General features: G+C 34.0%; 1 protein-coding gene and 1 non-coding gene across 2 annotated transcripts; both read right to left on the bottom strand.

Annotated features, from left to right (window-relative positions):
- Nucleotides 1-4,776: 4,776 nt before the first annotated feature.
- LOC126738643 (39S ribosomal protein L28, mitochondrial) lies at nt 4,777-19,050 on the bottom strand. The gene is made up of 6 exons (XM_050444066.1): nt 18,884-19,050; nt 18,494-18,669; nt 11,482-11,740; nt 11,258-11,404; nt 4,984-5,165; nt 4,777-4,923 (listed from the first exon to the last, which is right to left on the bottom strand). Exons 1-6 carry the CDS (start codon nt 18,902-18,904, stop codon nt 4,863-4,865), a joined length of 846 nt encoding a protein of 281 aa, XP_050300023.1. The 5' UTR covers nt 18,905-19,050; the 3' UTR covers nt 4,777-4,862.
- On the bottom strand, nt 8,620-8,755 carry LOC126739024 (U4 spliceosomal RNA). Its single transcript, XR_007661526.1, has one exon. It is a non-coding gene; the product is annotated as a U4 spliceosomal RNA (small nuclear RNA).
- Nucleotides 19,051-22,666: the final 3,616 nt, after the last annotated feature.

Genomic DNA, 22,666 nt, shown 5'->3' with positions numbered 1-22,666 from the left:
GATAGCTCCCATAGAAGCCGAGATATCGACCTTCAAACTTTGGAATTTTTCATTTTTCGGGTATACCCCCCCGTATCGAATTTTTTCACCAAAAATTGATTTTTTTCGAAATCAAACTAAGTATACCAGCGACTTATTTGGGTCACCTAGATTACGAAAACACCGGGTTATAACAGGATCCGAGTAGAATTAAGGGAATGAGAGCACTTTAAAAATCCTGAAAAAGTCGTTTTCGACGTCCGTTTTTGAGGCCAAAAATGGGCATCAAAAATGCCATATCTCAGCTATTAGAAGAGCTACGACCTTGCGGATGGTCTCGATGGATTCAAAACGACGAAACTAAAACAAAACCGTTGGAATTTTCCTGATAGCTCCCATAGAAGCCGAGATATCGACCTTCAAACTTTGGAATTTTTCATTTTTCGGGTATACCCCCCCGTATCGAATTTTTTCACCAAAAATTGATTTTTTTCGAAATCAAACTAAGTATACCAGCGACTTATTTGGGTCACCTAGATTACGAAAACACCGGGTTATAACAGGATCCGAGTAGAATTAAGGGAATGAGAGCACTTTAAAAATCCTGAAAAAGTCGTTTTCGACGTCCGTTTTTGAGGCCAAAAATGGGCATCAAAAATGCCATATCTCAGCTATTAGAAGAGCTACGACCTTGCGGATGGTCTCGTTGGATTCAAAACGACGAAACTAAGACAAAACCGTTGGAATTTTCCCGATAGCTCCCATAGAAGCCGAGATATCGACCTTCAAACTTTGGAATTTTTCATTTTTCGGGTATACCCCCCCGTATCGAATTTTTTCACCAAAAATTGATTTTTTTCGAAATCAAACTAAGTATACCAGCGACTTATTTGGGTCACCTAGATTACGAAAACACCGGGTTATAATAGGATCCGAGCAGAACTAAGGGAATGAGAGCACTTTGAAAATCCTGAAAAAGTCGTTTTCGACGTCCGTTTTTGAGGCCAAAAATGGGCATCAAAAATGCCATATCTCAGCTATTAGAAGAGCTACGACCTTGCGGATGGTCTCGTTGGATTCAAAACGACGAAACTAAGACAAAACCGTTGGAATTTTCCCGATAGCTCCCATAGAAGCCGAGATATCGACCTTCAAAGTTTGGGTTTTTTCATTTTTCGGGTATACCCCCCCGTATCGAATTTTTTCACCAAAAATTGATTTTTTTCGAAATCAAACTAAGTATACCAGCGACTTATTTGGGTCACCTAAATTTCGAAAACACCGGGTTATAACAGGATCCGAGCAGAATTAAGGGAATGAGAGCACTTTGAAAATCCTGAAAAAGTCGTTTTCGACGTCCGTTTTTGAGGCCAAAAATGGGCATCAAAAATGCCATATCTCAGCTATTAGAAGAGCTACGACCTTGCGGATGGTCTCGTTGGATTCAAAACGACGAAACTAAGACAAAACCGTTTGAATTTTCCCGATAGCTCCCATAGAAGCCGAGATATCGACCTTCAAAGTTTGGGTTTTTTCATTTTTCGGGTATACCCCCCCGTATCGAATTTTTTCACCAAAAATTGATTTTTTTCGAAATCAAACTAAGTATACCAGCGACTTATTTGGGTCACCTAAATTTCGAAAACACCGGGTTATAACAGGATCCGAGCAGAATTAAGGGAATGAGAGCACTTTGAAAATCCTGAAAAAGTCGTTTTCGACGTCCGTTTTTGAGGCCAAAAATGGGCATCAAAAATGCCATATCTCAGCTATTAGAAGAGCTACGACCTTGCGGATGGTCTCGTTGGATTCAAAACGACGAAACTAAGACAAAACCGTTTGAATTTTCCCGATAGCTCCCATAGAAGCCGAGATATCGACCTTCAAAGTTTGGGTTTTTTCATTTTTCGGGTATACCCCCCCGTATCGAATTTTTTCACCAAAAATTGATTTTTTTCGAAATCAAACTAAGTATACCAGCGACTTATTTGGGTCACCTAGATTACGAAAACACCGGGTTATAACAGGATCCGAGCAGAACTAATGGAATGAGAGCACTTTGAAAATCCTGAAAAAGTCGTTTTCGACGTCCGTTTTTGAGGCCAAAAATGGGCATCAAAAATGCCATATCTCAGCTATTAGAAGAGCTACGACCTTGCGGATGGTCTCGTTGGATTCAAAACGACGAAACTAAGACAAAACCGTTTGAATTTTCCCGATAGCTCCCATAGAAGCCGAGATATCGACCTTCAAAGTTTGGGTTTTTTCATTTTTCGGGTATACCCCCCCGTATCGATTTTTTTCACCAAAAATTGATTTTTTTCGAAATCAAACTAAGTATACCAGCGACTTATTTGGGTCACCTAGATTACGAAAACACCGGGTTATAACAGGATCCGAGCAGAACTAATGGAATGAGAGCACTTTGAAAATCCTGAAAAAGTCGTTTTCGACGTCCGTTTTTGAGGCCAAAAATGGGCATCAAAAATGCCATATCTCAGCTATTAGAAGAGCTACGACCTTGCGGATGGTCTCGTTGGATTCAAAACGACGAAACTAAAACAAAACCGTTGGAATTTTCCCGATAGCTCCCATAGAAGCCGAGATATCGACCTTCAAACTTTGGAATTTTTCATTTTTCGGGTATACCCCCCCGTATCGAATTTTTTCACCAAAAATTGTTTTTTTTTGAAATCAAACTAAGTATACCAGCGACTTATTTGGGTCACCTAGATTACGAAAACACCGGGTTATAACAGGATCCGAGCAGAACTAAGGGAATGAGAGCACTTTGAAAATCCTGAAAAAGTCGTTTTCGACGTCCGTTTTTGAGGCCAAAAATGGGCATCAAAAATGCCATATCTCAGCTATTATAAGAGCTACGACCTTGCGGATGGTCTCGTTGGATTCAAAACGACGAAACTAAAACAAAACCGTTGGAATTTTCCCGATAGCTCCCATAGAAGCCGAGATATCGACCTTCAAAGTTTGGGTTTTTTCATTTTTCGGGTATACCCCCCCGTATCGAATTTTTTCACCAAAAATTGATTTTTTTTGAAATCAAACTAAGTATACCAGCGACTTATTTGGGTCACCTAGATTACGAAAACACCGGGTTATAACAGGATCCGAGCAGAACTAAGGGAATGAGAGCACTTTGAAAATCCTGAAAAAGTCGTTTTCGACGTCCGTTTTTGAGGCCAAAAATGGGCATCAAAAATGCCATATCTCAGCTATTATAAGAGCTACGACCTTGCGGATGGTCTCGTTGGATTCAAAACGACGAAACTAAAACAAAACCGTTGGAATTTTCCCGATAGCTCCCATAGAAGCCGAGATATCGACCTTCAAACTTTGGAATTTTTCATTTTTCGGGTATACCCCCCCGTATCGAATTTTTTCACCAAAAATTGATTTTTTTCGAAATCAAACTAAGTATACCAGCGACTTATTTGGGTCACCTAGATTACGAAAACACCGGGTTATAACAGGATCCGAGCAGAACTAAGGGAATGAGAGCACTTTGAAAATCCTGAAAAAGTCGTTTTCGACGTCCGTTTTTGAGGCCAAAAATGGGCATCAAAAATGCCATATCTCAGCTATTAGAAGAGCTACGACCTTGCGGATGGTCTCGTTGGATTCAAAACGACGAAACTAAGACAAAACCGTTTGAATTTTCCCGATAGCTCCCATAGAAGCCGAGATATCGACCTTCAAAGTTTGGGTTTTTTCATTTTTCGGGTATACCCCCCCGTATCGAATTTTTTCACCAAAAATTGATTTTTTTCGAAATCAAACTAAGTATACCAGCGACTTATTTGGGTCACCTAGATTACGAAAACACCGGGTTATAACAGGATCCGAGCAGAACTAAGGGAATGAGAGCACTTTGAAAATCCTGAAAAAGTCGTTTTCGACGTCCGTTTTTGAGGCCAAAAATGGGCATCAAAAATGCCATATCTCAGCTATTAGAAGAGCTACGACCTTGCGGATGGTCTCGTTGGATTTAAAACGACGAAATTAAGACAAAACCGTTGGAATTTTCCCGATAGCTCCCATAGAAGCCGAGATATCGACCTTCAAACTTTGGAATTTTTTATTTTTCGTATTTTTATTTTTTTTTATTTTTTGTATATTTATTTTCGATCATGCAGATGTTCAGAAATAGGATATTCCCCGAAAACAACTCCTGTATTTCACCGCGGCGAGTCGTTGCTCGTCGGTTGTGGCAGTAACCGGTCTAAAAAATCCAAATTCAGCGAAATGAAGTCGTTAAAAGCGACTTCGTCACTATAACCGACGACGCTATAGCCAGACTTATATAGAGAAATCCGACCAAGATACGGGCGTTTGGTCGTTATATGCGACATTTTGTTATAAGCGACGTCGGTATTGTTTCCTCTTTTTTTTTACAACACATATTAGTGTATTGTTTCTTTGGCTGGGAAAAATTTTTTATAGGCTTGACCCGTGGATAAATAAATAAATGTTTCTTGTCGTCTTAAGGCTTTAAGTTGTGTTTATCGTGTAATGAATTTGTTATAAACCAGTTGACTATTTTTGTGTATCGCGTGTTTCAATTTACACCTAAACGAACAGTAAAAACGTACTACCAGTCACATCTGCTCGCTCCTTAGGGAATAGTTGAACAGTTCTAAACAGGTCACCGCCTTCAATCCTTTGTCATTATTTTGGAAAAATCTGTATTGTTTATAGGAAATAACAGAGCATTGACCACTATTTAAACTTCAAGCGCTTCAAAAATTTAGAATGTGGCAACACGAATAACAAAATAAATTCTACTGTATAAACAACTTTATTAATTAGAACAGGATAATATAGTTTTTATAAAATGAAAATCTACAAATATATTCTTTGGGATTCTAAGTAGTTTTCTTTTTACCAAATGGGTTCATCTTCTGCAGCCACGTTTCAGGTAAGCCACTTAAATAAATTTTAGATAAATAATACACATTAAAACCAGCCACTCTTAATAACTCTTACCTGGACTTTAAAGATTGCGTCATAGCTTCCTCAATATTGGCTGCTCGGAGTTTGTCAATAAGCTGCGATCTATACACATGTTTCAATGGCACTACGGTTTTTTGGGATTCTATTTGTTCTTCGAGGCGTCTGCAGGCTTCTGTATATGAGTACCCGTACCAATCGATTTCTTCTGAAGTATACTTAAAAATACAATTTTAATATTAGTATAGACCTGCATTTCATTACAACAAAACTGTTTCATTGTTTATTATCGAGTTAGTCAATTGAATTCGCTAAGACAATTAGCATGTAATTTTGTATTAATTAATTTGCAAATAAAATAATATTTTTTAAAAAGGCGTTTTGGTTGTTAAGTTAGTTAAATGGCGCAGTCGGTAGGATAGTCCGGAGTTAGATCGGTTAATGTATCGAACGTTCGTTTTAACGATTAATCGGACTATACGAAACTTGATGAAAATTCGGTGGAGGTATCTGCAGTGAATTTATCGAAAATTGCTGAAACAAGAAGACCACTATTGGAGATTCATCGGTGATTAGATACAAATCATCTAATTACGCAAGGAGGCAGAATATTAGACTGTCCCTTATAGAAATGACCATCGCCTTTATGTAAGTACAGCTCATCAAGTCAATGTCCAATATTGATGAATTAAGAGTTGTATTGAATAATCTTAAAATCTCTTCAGTTGACTCACCATTAGGTAATAATTTAAACTTAGAAAATTTACATTTAAATACTAGGATGCCCACTTTTGATCTTAACCGATATCTCGTAAACTGTGAAACTTTAATTAAGCACTTTTATGATCAAACGGATCCTAATAAATTTGAAAATGTTTATTTACTTAATTGCTTAATAGGTAAATTAATTGGAAATGCTAAAATCGTGGTAAATATTCAAAATGTGAGTACTTGGAATGATCTTAAACTAACTCTTGAAAGAAATTTTGCTGATCAAAGAGATGAGGCTTGCCTCAATCGCGACCTTGTTATGCTTAGGCAAAATTCAAATGAAAATCCCAATCAGTTTTATGATTAAGTACTGAATTTATTGAATTTACTTTGTTTATATATTGATAGTCACGAAATTACAGTTGCTAAAAATTTAAAACGTACAATGTACTCAGAATTAGCACTTAAAACTTTTGTATCAGGTCTTAAAGAGCCTTTAGGGACAAATATTCGGTGTATGCGACCAAGAACCCTAGCCGAAGCTTCTCAATTTGTAAACCAAGAGAAATTAACAAATAACTTGCATAATCAATATAAAATATCTCTAAATGTTATTGATCAATTTAATGTTATGATAAGCAAAATTATAAATAATCAAAAAATATTGGAAAATAAAATTAATGATATTTACTCATTGATTTTAGGATCTGAAGGACATTATTAATTCTGTTTTACAAGATATTGAAAATTCTATCTGTTTTGCAAAAATAAATGTGATGCATCCAAGTATTATAAAAACAAAAGATTTATATCATGAACTCCTTAAACTCGAAAAACAATTAAATAATAAAAAGTTACCTTTTGCAGTAACATTAGAAAACACATTTTTAATTCAAAAGTTTATCGATATAGAATGTTATATTGTAAATAATAAAATAACATATTTCCTAAAAATACCAATTATGCAACCTTTCACTTTTACATATTATCATTTATATTCTGCACCAATGGGAGTCAATTTAATGCGATTGTACCACGAAATAAATTTTTGCTTAAAAATGAGCCATACTATTCCTTCACGAGCGACCCTTGCAAGAAAGCTACCAGACAACAATATTATATGCCAGAAGATGACACTTGAAGATATTACTGACGAAGCACCATGTGAGATCCTGCTTTTGGATAATAAAAATACTTCCACCTGCAAAAAGGTCCAAGTAGTTGCTACCAAATCCAAGATTCTGCGCATGGAAGAATCCAATCAGTTTATTGGAATTTTTCCTAATCAAGAGGTAATTAAACTCAACTGTAATAAACAAATTGAGTCAATTCGTTTAAAAGGCAGTTTCCTTTTTAACGTACCTCAAAATTGTGAAATTGTTACCAATCAAGCGACTTCCTGATCGATAAGCCAATTGTAAGCAGCCAATCAATGATACTTCCAAGAACCGTAGAACCAACGTTCGAAGAGAAATCTTCAAGTTTCAAAATCCACCTTGACGACATCAGATTGAACGAACTTCATGCTGTAAAACATCAAATTTTGCAAAATCCGCCCTTTCACCTAATCGAACAACAATCAATAGTTGGAAGCCCTAGTTTATGGACGATATTTATTTATTTATTATTAATAATCGTAACTAGTTATTTCTGCTACAAGAAGTTCCTGTATACCAGATGTTCGAAAAGGTCGACCAATCCAGAAGCTGCCAGTGTTGGAGATGTTCAACTTCCACCCTAGCCTATGAAGTTGAATTTTAGGAGGCAGGAGTTATGTGACGAGCTACCCTATACAACCATGGAAGCCACTAGCTGCTGACCCTGCATTTTATTACAACAAAACTGTTTCATTGTTTATTATCGGGTTAGTCAATTGAAGTCGCTAAGACAATTAGCATGTAATTTTCAAATAAAATAATATTTTTTAAAAAGGCGTTTTGGTTGTTAAGTTAGTTAAATTGTGTTTTGTAAAATAATAGAAGTAGAAAAAAGGAAAAGGGTGGAATATTTGTACGAAAAGGATGTTTGAAAATTTAAATAAATAATGCAGGGCAATTGATTGGACTCGGAAAAAGGGCAGCGTATAAAAGATATTGAAAAAGTAACTATTCATTACTCGAGTACTCCCTATACGGTAATTCTTGTAGTAACGAATAGCTCTCTCTGAAAATGAAGTGATTAGTTTGACTACTTCGGTTATTCAGTATTCATTAATTAGTATTAGCCCATAATGCAAATATACTATACAGGCTGTCCCAAAAAAGGGTGTCAAGCGAGCGCCCAGAGATAGATTAACCCTAGGGGAATCCGAATCACCCCCATGTATATGATCCGATTTTTTTTAGTTTAGGAGTTATTACATTTTTTGTGATTTTTTAGTATTATTCGACTTTTATGCTTATTATATTCATAGTAAATAGGTAAGGCGAATGCCTGATTTTTATTTTATTATTTAGATAAAAGTTGACTCTGACAAGAACAAAGATAATTTGATCCAGAAATTAAAATAAATAAAACAATAAATTGTGACATAAAAAACAAAAGTAAAAAAAGGTCAACAAAGTTAAAGGCGTTTTAAAAATTAAAACATTTTTTAACCCAACCCAACCCAACCCAACCCAAGTATTAAAAAAACTTTATCAGTTTATCAGCCTTTCACCGCCACTATTTTATCTAGTTAAATTAATTACATCATACCTAAATTTACCTAGAGAAACATACATATCCAGTGAAAAAAAAACAGTCTCTGGAAAAAAAAGAATAACGTTTTTAGCATGTAAAAATGCAACTGGACTAGCTAAAAAACCACGAAATTTCAAGAACCTTCACATTCCTGTACACTACAAAAACTCGCAATCTGCATGGATGACAGCCGGAATGGTTTAATGAAATTTTTGTTCCTGACGTAACAAACCTATAATTTTCAAAACTAAAATTTTAAATTAATCTCAAGGGCGAAAGTTTCTAAGAAAGCAAGGTTCATAGTTTTTTTTAATAGTTTTTAATAACTAACTCGCTATAGCTATAGCTAATTAACTCGCAATAATCGCACCTCGGGTAAATCTCATTGGTTACGATAATGCCACTGCGCAAAGCAAAGAAGGTCTTCCAGGGAAAGCACTTCTATTGGATAATGCACCTAGTCACCCTCCGGTACAAGAAATTTTATCAGATGATGGTTTAATTCAACGCCACCCAACGTGGTACCTTTAATTCAACCTATGGACCAAAACGTTATTAGGTTGACCAAACTGCTTTATCGATCCATGTTTTTAGCAATGATTGTAGCTATCAAGTCAAAGGATAGAAATTCCATTATCAAACAAGACAACTTTAGGGATGATATTTTGAACCTGTCACGCGCATCGAATAAACTGGAACCAGTAATTATCAAGAAGTGTGTGAGAAAAATATTTTGGAATTTCAGAGTGAAGACGATGATGAACACAACATATACCTCGCAATACCTCGTCAAGAATTGTTAGGTCTGAATAGCGTGGTACAGACTAACCTCAATTTGTTAGCAGAAATTAATCCAAGGCAAGGATTCAAACGTTCGGATATCGAAGAATTTGATGATTCAGAAAGCGAAGAAGAAAATCTAGGGGTTACTCAGGTTAGGGATAAAATCACTTATGCAGAGGCAGTTCGTGTATTTAACAGGAAACTGGAATGGGCAGAACAGAACAGTGCTAACTTCGAGGATATTCAGGTTTTACACAAATTACGTGAATCGGCAACTATTCTTTTAAACAAACAACGTTTTCGTCAAACAAAATTGGATAACTTTTTCTTTAAAACCCAAGATTAACTATGAATGCATAAATAAGTACCTATGTTAATACCATTTCACTTACATAATATACATAAGTATTCATACCTACTAACTGTTTGTTTAATTTTCCCTTAAAACATCATGTTTAAAGTTCCATTAAAATAAGTGCATTCTGTTTTTCCTTTATCCAATACTATGAACTATTCGAAAGTATGAACACAGTCATCCCTAATTAGTTCACGTTATTGAGACTGTATACAGGGTGTCATTGAAATGGTGTAAAAAAATTCGGGGGGTGATTTTTTCAATTAATTATTTAATAACTACGTGTTTACTTTTGAAACCCCATAACTTTCATAGGTTTATGTTGTTTAACCAGTTAGCAACCCATCAGAGCAAACTTTTTGCCTTCAATTTTCTCGAAAACCATCGTTCTGGGCGATGTGCAACAAGAGTACCTTTTTTGTAGGAAAAAGTATGTAGTTTTTAAAAAATGAACCCACGTTGCGAAAAAAATAACCTAAAAAAAGTTATTCACGAATTAACCCCCTACCCTTGCAAAAACTACCCTTTCCGATTTTCCAAATTATTTTTCAGTATCACCATTTGATTTTGGGTCAGAATTTATGGCAGAGGATTTTTTTTCGAAATTTTATCTCGTTTTTTAAGCCTACAATTTCAAAAAACCGTTTTTTAAATTTACCCTTTCAGTGCCCCTAACTCCCTTAATATGCATTTTCCGCCCTATAGGTATAGGAACTTTTTTTTAAATTTTTAGGAGTACTATCACCCCCCGAATTTTTTTACACCATTTCAATGACACCCTGTATACTATCCTAAAACCTTTCAAAGAGATTATGGCAGAAAATGAGCGCGGTACAAAATGTGACTTTGGCCAATGTTATTACAATAGTTGAGGATTTAAAACCTACTTTAAATTTAGATTTACAATTCCGAAGCAAAAACTTCCATATTCCAGATTTTCAGAAAATCTGGCGTGGAAAATAATAATCTGATGGGAAAATGTGATTTACTAGATCCACGTTTTTTCGTCCGAATGTTTGGAATCAAAAATAGTTAATAAGACGAATTTACGCCTGAACAGAAAATGTCGAGAATAAACAAGAAAATTACTTTGGGCAGTTTTCAATATAAAATTGCATCTACTCGAATACAAGTCGATTCAAGAAAGAAAACCGAATAGATTTTTTTTCTCAGATGGTTAACTGCCCTTCAGTTGCCTGGTATAGAAAAATTCTATTTTTTTTTTCAAAGAAGTTGAAGCAAAATCCAAAGCAATTTGTTTTCTGTTTTAGTCCTCAACCTCCTGGAATAACTAAAGTAATACTTATTTTCCAGAAAGTTCAACTCTTTTTGTCCTGAGCTACCTTAATTAATAGATATTTGTTTTTCAGACGGTTAAACTGCTTAACTGCCTGGAATAGACAAATTATAATTTCTGTAAAGCAAGTTTTTATGTTTAGTGCCTTTTACAACCGCCTGGACAAATATTATCAGAAATGAGAAACCGGTTAAAAGGTAAAAAACGATTATTTTCCTACATAACATCGAGAATTTATAAGTAATTTATAATTTAATTGATTTTTATATGCAAATTCTATATTTTGTATAGTGGTGTTGCTTCTATTATTATATTACTTATTATTATACCACTTGTATTACACATTGTGCTCCTAATGATTTTGTAAGATCATTTTATAACTAAAGCAGTCAATAATATAAAAGATTATTAGAAAAATACCAATTTTCATTATTAGATTAATTGATTACTTTAAAAGATTATTAGAAAAATTGATTACTTACTGCATCTAAATATTTTCCATATTTCTCCAAAACCCTTTTCTGAACTTGAGGTTTGTCCTTTAATGACGGACATCCTGCCTCAAGCTCTTTAAGTATTTTCCGTTTTAGTCCTAGAGGCAGAAGAGATTTGAGATCACAAGCTGGTGTCTAAAGCAATTAAATAATTAATAATAATAATAATTGCCTAGGAGCCTAATTTTAATAAATTAATCATAGACTCTCACCTTTAAGAGATAGTGATCAAATCCATAATTAGAATTAATCAAATGAATGGTTCGATCAGTGACAACTACTGAAAAAAATTTATCCAAAACTTCAGAATGAACGACAGTTCTTTGAAGCAAAGGAGTCCAAAAATGTGGCACTCTCCTTCGGTTATGGGCCCTTTTAAAGAAACCTTGCACTATTCCTTCTCCGCCCCACATATGCCTGTTGTGCTCTTTGGGGTAAATAAGTGGTAAGGGGATGTTTTGCACAGGATGCCTAGAAACATATAATATAAAAACCACAAATATAAAACTATCCTAATTTTGAATCAAATCAGATCATATATACTTTATTGTTTCAAACATTCTGTTGTTAGCAAAGCTACTAACTAATAAAAAAATACTCAAAATATATAAATTGAAACACAGAAAAGCTTTATAAATATAAAATCTGTAAATAAAAAGTAAAACAAAATTAAAAAAAAATAGATAGATACATACAAATTTAAAAATTAGTACTGTAAAATATTCCACTAGCCGTTGGAGATCAAAAATGCACACTTGGCAAAATAAAGGGTCGAGGCAAGGACTCAAGTTACAGTCGAGTTCTGGCGGTCCGACATTTATTTTATATTTCACTAATCGAAATTATAACCTGTGTTTTTAGTTAAAAGTGCCTTTTCTTTAAAAGTAAGACTTTATAGTACTGTAATGCATAACTTTTAAAACTATCAACTAGATAGTCTTGGACACCATAATAAGTACTTGCAACAAACAAGCTTTTAACCTCCTTCCGTCAAAAATCTCTCTGAAACTAACAGTCAAATGGTTTAAAAATGATGGAGTCAAGAACAATGATAATGATAACTGATACAGTACCAACCAAAAGTGGAGAAAGAACTTATTTATTAAATAAAAATCCAGACTGGTTGACTATTGCCCATAAATAAATCCTCCCATTTGGTATTTTAAAATTCTTTTTACAATAGAAAGAAAGTATCTTTATTTCATAAGGAGCAATAATAAAAAAACATTTATGAAGTCTGTAATATATATTAGCTTATTAGATGCAATAGACAATAATATTTGGTTAATCTAATAAACATAGCCTGTGAGGCCAGAGTTCTGACCTTAATCTCATAGAGAACCTATAAGATTTAATTGACAAAAAAATTCAAAATAAAGATCCCAAAGAATTGTAAAATAGGGCCGAGTTGTTTAAAGCAGTAGCAGTTACAAATTACTACATTATATACTGCATTCAAGGGTGCCAATATGGGCTCTTTTTATCTATCCCAGTTAGTATATTTTAATCAAGTAATATGAAGGGCTGAGAAGCCAAGGGGTACAAGTCACATATTTTTCATAATGGAGTTAAATGCAGAAACTTACTCTTAAACACTTTAAAATGTTCGTGGCCAAGGGAGGTAAGTAAAATTGTAGGCATCTGGGTTCTTGTGGACGGCCTACTACGTCTAATCTAATAATGTGATCGCCAGTTTAAGACGCGCTGGATGTTGGGATTAATCCGTTCAATGGAAACTACCACACATAACTCACAACAACTTATTATATTTCTCGCAACTTAATACATTAATTTAGACATTTAGCCTCTTGCCACACGCTCAAGTTACTTTAAGAGTTCAAGCTCCAGAGAGCTCTCAAACACGAATAATGGTGGGTTGCGTACCTCGCACATTCATTAACCTGAATAAAAAGAGACAGATATAACCGAGGACAGAGATAGACATGTGATGGAAACGCAGTTCCCTACAGAATTCTATCATGTGCTAACATCTAGTGGCAAAAAAAAACTACTGCTTAAAAGTGCTTTTTAGTTTAGAAGTCAAGGGATACATGTGCCGCGAGTCACTTGTACCCATTGGCTTCTAAAAAATAGCTGATAATTTAGTTAACTAAAGCTGTTGTTTTCTTTTACGCATTGTTGTTGTGTTTAAATTGTTTACGTGTTGAGGCTATCAAACTTGATAAAAAATGTCAGAAGATAGTTCTTTTAGCCTTTTTAATGGTAAGTTCTACTTTTTATCAAATCCAATATTATTATTTATTGTAATTTGAGTCATTTAGTGTGTTTAGGTGAGGTTTTAAGGTTAGGTTTCAATGTATGTTGTTAATAATATTATTTGAAAGCTCGTAACCATTTTATTCAGTTGTCCTACTTTCAGATAATAGCGATGATGACGCTGATTATAACCCAGACGCAGATAATTCTTCCAGTACTAGTTCAAGTAACTGTCCTGAAGAAGGTAATAGTAGGCCTTAGTTAATTATTATTATTAATATTACTAATCAGCCGATTTCATTATAACGTTCTTTTTCTCTAATAGGCAACTTTTTATTGATAACAAACATTAGAGTAATAATTAAAAGTTAGGCTTAGTTTTGACATACAAAATTTAATTTCAGATCAAATGGAAGAAACTGAAGCAGAAGATGAACCACCTACAAAGCGACAGAAGCATCCTGGTAAGAAAAAAACACGACGGACTGAGGAATGGAAAAGGCAGAAGTCTTCAAGACTACGAAACATAGGTAAAAAGTACACTGACCGTAAAGGTAAAGTACACAATGAAAGAAAAGTTCAAGCATACGACCATGAATGCCGCTATAAATGTTGCGAAAATATGAGCGAAGAAAAGCGCCACCGGGGTCTGGCGAATTAGGAATTGCAATCATCGTTTTTGAACTCTGCGATTATAATAGAAGATCCGCATAGGAAGAAAGAAAACACTGTACGTGGAAAGTCCCATTCTTGTCAATATTTATTAGGCGGTCTAAGGGTCTGCAAGAAATTTAACAACATTAGATGTGTCAAATACGCGTGTTACCAACATTATTGCTAAAAAGAAAGAATCTGGAACGGGAATACCAGCTCGAGACCGTAGAGGGCGAAAGGTTCCAACCAATAAAATTACCATTGAGAAAACTGATTTGGTCAAACAACATATTGCTATGTTCCCTAGATATAGTAGTCACTATTCCAGACAGCAAGCTCCAAACCGAAAATATTTAAATGCTGACTTAAATCTGAAAAGATTGTATGACTGTTATAAAATCTTTTGTGCGGAACAAGGAAAGGAACCTGTTACTCTATCTTACTATAGGCATATATTTAATACATGTTTCAATCTTAGTTTCCATCGAGCACTACTGACACTTGTAATAATTGTGACAAGTTTAAATTAGCTATTGAGAATGGAGATCTGGAAGCTAAACAAGCTGCAACAATCGCTTAAAAAGTCCACCTACTATATGTTTTGGGGCGCGTTCACAATGGATGTCGGGCGTTCTCTGGACACACTCGGCAGACTGGGTAAAGCGTTTATGGTAATATTTAAACTCGTTCACATTTGAGGGTAAATTTCGTCGAAGGAAGGCGGACAGAGCAACTTTTTAACCCGGTCTTCTACATAATTAAAAGTTGTCCGACTGGCCCGCGCAGACGTAAATATAGGTTTTATTTGAATATTTAGAAATGTCATAGCCCCAGAAAATTGTTTTGAAAAAAAAATGAATACAAATAAATAAAGAAAAATTTTAAAAAATTAATTTGAGTAAAAATAATGTCTGTAATTTCAAGTCACACCCACAATCTAGTCGTGGATGAAAATCAGGATCCCATTATAAGTGAAGATGGTCAATTAGTTTTAATTTGCAGAATTTCAGGTAGGTTCAATAATACATAATATTCAATACTACATAATTATATAAAACTACATGTAATACCTACCTATATTATTTAATAATCTATTCCTTCTTATGTTTTTTATAGCTATAACTATTATACTTAATCCTAATTGAAGTATGTAAATAATTCCAAACTACAACAGCAGTCACTTAATTTATCTTTTCCTCTCGATATTTTTTTATATCCTGCATATTTTTTAGACAAATCTCTCCTGTATTTTCCAAAAAATCTGGTAGAAGAAGTCTTTGGCACCATTCAACCACGTCAGCCGCAATCAAGGCAACAATCACATGAAGAGGACTTGAGCTCTGAATTAGATGATGAACCAATTGTTATGAATGATTTAAATTCATCAAATGTATGTAGGAATTTATCGATGTCTAGGGTTATGATAATAAAAGTTTCTGGTATCAATTAAATAAGGTTTAATAATAAAGTCAAAAGTTATACGGATTTTACAAACAGCAGCACAAACAGTCTAACAAAGATTCGACACAGCGGTAACACAGCCAAACCAACATGAACAACGGATGATTATTTTAAATAAACATCTTAGAAAGAATACTTCTGTACTCACGTCTTGAGTAACCTCTTAAATTTATTCGTCTTACATCTTAAATAAATCATAACACCAAAACCCCGTCTAGATTATGATGTCAAGACAGATAAAAGCACTCCCGATAATAAATCAAGCGTCTCTTGATTTTCCGTCTTTTCGGGAAAAACTTTTAATATATAAACGTCGTTTCGTCGTTATCGTCGTAATATTTTTTAACGTCCCGCCGCGCAACTTTCGCTACTCAAATCTAAACAGAGACTAAAAACCCCCGATTTTGTTCTTACATCAACATTTCGGCTTCGAACTCGAATACCTGGAACTACCGCAAAGAAAGCCGTTTCGCTTCGATTTCCATGTTATTGCCTTTGGCGGCTTGCCGCGACGATTATTATTAGAAATGCTTTGCCGTTTGTTTTTATTTGTTACTTTGGGCGGTCTCGTTTGTAAATAATATAAGAGATATTTATTGCATTAAGAAGATAAGGTATGATAAAAAAAAAATATGTACAAAATTAAAGATTCCCACATGTATGTTAGGGCCAGTTTTATCTTATAAATACTTATGTGTTAAAATTATTTGATAAATAACTCAAGGTTATCTCATAGAATATGTATGTATGTTATAAAATATAAAAATGTAGGTATACTTATATATATTTTCTTTGTAGACTAATGTTTTGAAAAAAATTTATAGCATTAGGATTCATTTTAGTCGACAATCACACAACTGTTGCACAAGAAAAATATACACACATTTAAAAAAATAAACAAACAATTATAAGATTGCAGTGCACATGACCATATCATTCATAGAGGTGAAACAGAAATTGTCGGGGCGAAATGTATGCGGGCGTGACATGTAAAATTTAACCGGGTGAACTTTTAACCCATGGGTAGCGAATGTGAACGCGCCGTTGATCTTCAAAAAATGTTGCCCACGCCGGTATTAACATGTACAAAAGTGTATTATGCAAGGCAATTATGGACGTATAATTTTAATGTACATGATATTGAGACCGACGATGCGTTTATGTTTCTTTGGCATGAGGGGCATCAAGATCAAGAGGATGCGAAGAAATGGTATCGTGTTTAATCCAGTACATCAAATCATTGCCCTCTACAGTCACTCATCTCACTGCTGTCTGTGATAATTGTGGTGGGCAAAATAAAAGCCAACTTACGGTAAAATTTTGGTTGTATGTTGTAAACACAACGCAGATTGAAATTGTCGACCTAAAATTTTTGCTTACTGGTCATTCTTATAATCATTGTGACCGAGACTTTGGTAAAGTGGAAAATACCAAGAGGAACACAAAAAGATGTGTTTTCGTTCCTAATGACTGGGTGGATATTATAGCCACAACTAGCAAAAAGTTCTTAGTGAAGAAAATGTTGGATGAAGACTTCCCTACATTGGATCCCATAAGCAAACATTTTGTGAAAGCTGTTAAGGATATTAGAAACATGCAGTGGCTGCAGTTCAGAAAAGAAAGTCCTTACATTTTGTTTCACAAAAGTACATTTAATAAAGAAATGCCATTTTTAGAGTACAACATGCTTGCAAAAAATGTTGGAAGGATTCCAAAAACCTTGCCTTCTCTTATCCCTAAACAAAATAAAAAGAAAATAAAAGCATCAAAGTACAAAGACCTTGTTGGCCTCCTACCATTTGTACCTCCCATACATCACCAATTCTATAGATCATTAGACTATGAGGGAAATTGTTTGGTGCACACAAGACAGAACATCCAGAAACAGCAAGAAGCGGTTCAAGAGAGACATCACAATCCTGACGATGATGAAAATGAGGATCCAGAACATGAAGACCATGTTTATAGCACTGACTCAGAATAGTTCTGCAAGTGGTATTTAAATGATATTTTTATACAAACTGTTAGTATTTTGTTAAGTCACCTTTCATTGGAAAAATATATTTTTCTAATTTATTTGTATCCTATGTTTTATTAAACTCCTAATTTCTATGAGAAGCCAAGGGGTACCAGTGATGAATTTTATCAAATATTGCCTAATAATCAATATAAAAAATACTAAAAAGCATATTATTTTTCTTTATTATGATAGTCTAAACCCTAGAAATTAAAACAAAACTGGTTTGAATTGCCATACTTTTGCCTGCATTTGATTATAACAATTTAACTTTAATTTGAGTTTTCTCAAAACTGACTTCAGTACACTTATACCCCATGGCTTCTCAGCCCTTCATATGTGATACAATGAGACTTAAAAAATGGTTAAAAGCTTTATTATAAAATAAATAGCATTAAGGATTACTGAGTTACTGAGACTAAATGCTGTTAAGTGCAGTGAAGTTAGTTATTCCTGATTAAATATGCCCTTTACCTATAATTATTCCATTAATGACGCTATAAGTAGGCATCATTAAACTGGACATAATTTTTAACTCTTGAATTTACCTGTTTGTTTTGAATCACCACTAAAGAGGTATAGGTTCATATTTAGAGGTTTTCAACATTATCAAAATTTAGTCTGGAATCTACTTACTACTAAACTAAGTAAATATTCTTCTCAAACTAAGTAAAGTAACTTTTTAATTATAGAGAATATTTTATAAATTGGTATTTACCAAAATCTTGATTTAGTACCCAACAAAATATTATAAATAAATATAGTAACTAATTACGAATACAATGTAGTTATGACAGGTAAGGTAAGAAGACAGAAGAATATTAATTTATAAATCATGTACTAACTACTAAAGAGATAAAAACAGAGTCACTTACACCTCTCCTGTGACTTCATCTCGCTTCCATTTTCCATCTTCGGGAATATAATGTACTGCAGAAGGCTCGGTAAGTCTCCACTCTTTGTAAAATTTTTTATAAGCTTCTGGCAGTAAAGCTCCTGTTCCTTTGTCGAACAGGCCCGGTTTTTGAAAAACTCCCAAGGTTTTTACTGACTGGGGAACAAAGAGCTTAACTTTATTTTTAACTTAAATTACACTTAGATTAGTTGGGTTGCAATACATGTTTGTTGATGCAGCTCTCTCAGTTCATTTACGTTTAACAAAAAGATTGATAAAATCATAAATTGAGTAATGTAAAGAAACTCTTTAGATAAAATTTGCTGCATAATAAAGTATAAATTTATGCTATGGAAATATGCTTACTGACCTTTACTACTTTTGAAGCCATGTTCTCATGTTATTCTTAATTTTTTCAAAGTGTTCCAATAAGACCTAAGACTGGACAAAAAAAATCTTTTAATACTTCTAACAGTTCTAACCTGAAAACCATAGAGTAAGTAAAATAAAATAGAGATCGTTTTTGACACTTGACAGTTCTAGTAGTTAGTTCACCCAGTGGCTAGAAAGTGGAAAAGGTGGCGCCACCGATAATGAGACATAACAGCTGATAATGACATTGTCGACAGTCATAACTGTCAAGTTTGTCATTGTGTTGCTTTAAATTTATAGATTACTCAGCATTTTTCATTTTAATTTTTGCAGTTAATATTTTTTTGGAGTTTTCTAGTTTTGCTCGGCATAAGAAAAATTTAAACTGTAATATACGCTAATTGTATATTTTGGCTCAGCGACTGAAGCGTCACCTCATGAGGGCCATGACATACGTAAAACCATAATTTTTCAATATAATATACTTTCATTTTCAAATGTAAATTATGGAAATTATTTTAAATTATTATTGAACTACCACTTCCAGTGTCCTAGGACAGATACTAAGAAGATAAGATACTTAGCAGACCAGACCCTTTACAAAAAAGAATATAGAGATAAAGATTAATATATTAAATAAAAGTTCTCCGAATATTACACTGTTAGTCAAGAGAAAAGAGAAACCAAAATGAAAAACCAGAAAAAAGCAAAAACTTGAAGTTTCATCAAAAGAGTCAATTCAGCAGGTTGATAATGTCCGGTTAGATATCTCAATTGGCATAAAAATATTAGTGCAAACACAGAAATGCACTATGATAAGTTCTATTATGTAGGCAAATAAATATCTGCAGAACTTAAGAATATTGAGGAATCAAATACTGGTATCTTAATGGAAGAACTACAAATAAAAGTCATACATTTAAGAGACCTCTTAGGAAAGTGAATTAGGTTATATTTATTACGAGTATATTAAAAATCCCGATGCAGAAAACTCTAAGCTTTTTTACATTTTTCCATGGTTCTTTCAAAGAGATCGCGTTTTGTAACATCTTAATTACTTTTGTTTTTCACACTGTTAATATTGTCAATTTTGCTAAGGAAAATAGCCGACATACGATTCCGATCCTCACCGTACAAGCTTCATACATATCGATGGCCTAGGTGCAATACCTCGTAAGTAACAAATTTTTAAAAATTTTCGAGGTTTTCGCGCCATATCGCTTTTTTAATACTCCCGCGTTATTGGGTAGATCTTGAACGGATCAGAACCAATAGAAACCCCGGGCCGGAAGCGTGGCAATACCAAAACGCGCAAATGTCACTTGCAATAACTCGTAAGTACATTTTTAGATAAGAGTTCGTACATAGTGCCGGTTCAGTTTATGTGCCGTCTTTCAAGCTAAAATCAAAGTAAGTTTATTATTTTTTTTTGTGGAATCTTAGTTCATTTATATCTAGTAGGTACCTGGAGATAAAATCAATAAGTAAATTATCGTTTTTCTGTTTTTTTTTAAATAAAATGTCATGTTTAAATTGCATTGTACATACGTGTTATTGCAACTCTCAAAACAAGTTTAGTCACATTGTTCTGAGTTACCTACCAGTAGTTCAGTTGCCCACTGAGTTGCCATACATTTTTAGTATTGAATATTACCTCCATTTATCCAATTGATATTTTTTCACGTCCCTAAATTCAATTAAGTATGATATTAGATTTAGGCTAGAGCCTCTTTAAAATGTGTTTTAAATAGTCAGTACTTTTTACCGAATTTTTAACATAAATATTACTTTATTTTATTTATTATTGTCTATTTTCACTAATACCTCTATAGAGCCTTTCCTAAATTATATTTCCAATATGTTTGTATTAAATTAAAATTATTTATCATCTTGATTAATGGGTTAAAAAACAGTACTTAATTAAACTTAAAATATCTATTAAAATGAATTTTAAATTATTATTTTTGTTTTTATGACTAAAACAAATTTTATCAAGGGCATCACTTTGATGAGAGTATATCAAATGGGTTAAGTATGACGTAAATGCCAAACAAAAACCGTTGCAGGTCATCCATGCACACATTCTCATGAAATTTACTAATGATCGTACCTGCAACAGTTTTTGTTTGGCGATTACACCATACTTAATCGCTTTGACATACTCTCGACCCATTTGATAGCAATAAATCAGAGTCTCCTTTATAAAATTTACCTAGTTTGTTTTGGATATAAGGAGATAAATATTCAAGTACCTACCAAATATGTTTACCAACGCTAGCTATTTTTGCAGAGTGAACAGGGATAAAAAGTTAGTTGCGCTGGCGCTGGCAGAAGCTGCAGATGTAGAACCACCATCAGACTGTGTAAGACAAGGCTTTGTAAATGACGACAATTTTATGAATTTACTTGATAATACTATATTATTTGATGAAAACATTTTAATAGAGAGTGCTGAGCCTCAAGCTTCTGAAATTTATGATGTTGCTGATGACGGTATAGTGGCTGAGCTTAGCAGTTGTTGGCAAAATAATGAAGTGGCATCAGCTAGTGGAAATGAGGGTTTGGCCGACGACACGTTCTTCAATCAAATATGCACTTTGGACATCCCCGTTAACGAAGAATGTACAATCTCAACTACCAGACCCTCAGTTGCCTTAAAAGAAAGAAAAAACGGCAGCGTTGAGTTCCAGTTGGAGGATCAGATTCAAGCACTAGAAGAAATTCGCGACCCAAATTTCCAAGTTGAAAGTGAAGAAACTGCAGAAGAGGATGAAGAAAATATGGATGAATTTCCTGAGGAAGAAGTTATAGAAGATAATTTGCATGAAGAACAGAATGAGAAAAGGACGAGGTCTAAAAGAAAATATGTAGATCGAAATAAGTGGAAACGAAACAAGAATAAAATCAAACGCATGAAGGGGAAAAATTACTTAGGATTTACAAGGAAAAATAAGAATTGGAAAAATGATAAAATGCGCGATAAAAGACAGGTTAAAAAAAGGTGTACCGGAAAACGTGGTAAGAGTAAAATCTATGAATGTGACAAAATCACAGAAGATGAGAGAATGCAGATTTTCAACAAATTCTGGAAAAACTTATCGTGAAACCAGAAGAAAATATTTATAATTAATAACATCGAAAAGACCGAGCCAAAAAGAAGGAAAACGGAAAATAAAGAAACGCAGAAGTCACAAACCATTTTTTATTTTCTTAAATTTAAAAATAAAAAATACCACGTGTGCAAAAAAAAATTCCTAAATACATTAGGTATTGGAGAGTGGAACGTAAGAGAATGGTGTAGATTAGGGAATCATGGAATGGTCAAAGCAAGAGAAGAAGTTCTTTCAAAGCGGAGTGAAAACAGAGTTCCTAAGATAAGTGAGAGAAAAAAATTTTTGGAGGCCTGGTTAGAGCAAAAAAAACCTCTTAGCAGTTGCGTTTTTGATGAGGTACTTGAACAAAAAAATATTGGAATATTTCAGCCAAGGAAAGATCAATGCGACGTATGTTGTAGCTTTGAGTCCGGCAATCTAAATCAGCAAGAATATGAAACACACATTGCAAATAAAGACAGAGCAAGAATGGAAAAGCAAGCAGATAAAGAATATGGTGCTAAAGGTCACTGCCATGTATTGGCAATGGACCTGCAGGCAGTGCAATTATGCCCAAGGATGTTTGCTTCGACGCTTTACTACAAATACTCCGTTAGTAACAACATAATAACTATTGAGCAGAAATATTTAGTTCAGGGCACACGCAGATGGAGTGCGACACCGTTCAT

The sequence above is a fragment of the Anthonomus grandis genome, chromosome 7, assembly GCF_022605725.1.
Source record: "Anthonomus grandis grandis chromosome 7, icAntGran1.3, whole genome shotgun sequence".
In the NCBI taxonomy this organism is placed as follows: Eukaryota; Metazoa; Arthropoda; class Insecta; order Coleoptera; family Curculionidae; genus Anthonomus; species Anthonomus grandis.
Note: the sequence above shows the minus strand (reverse complement) of the source record. Positions and strands in the feature narration are given on the sequence as shown.

Coding starts and splice junctions, on each gene's coding strand:
- LOC126738643 (XM_050444066.1), bottom strand. CDS start 18,904: ATGGCTTCAAAAGTAGTAAAG. Junction 18,670..18,883: donor TGGCTTCAAAAGTAGTAAAG/GTCAGTAAGCAT, acceptor TTTGTTCCCCAG/TCAGTAAAAACCTTGGGAGT. Junction 5,166..11,257: donor ATGGAAAATATTTAGATGCA/GTAAGTAATCAA, acceptor TGTATTTTTAAG/TATACTTCAGAAGAAATCGA.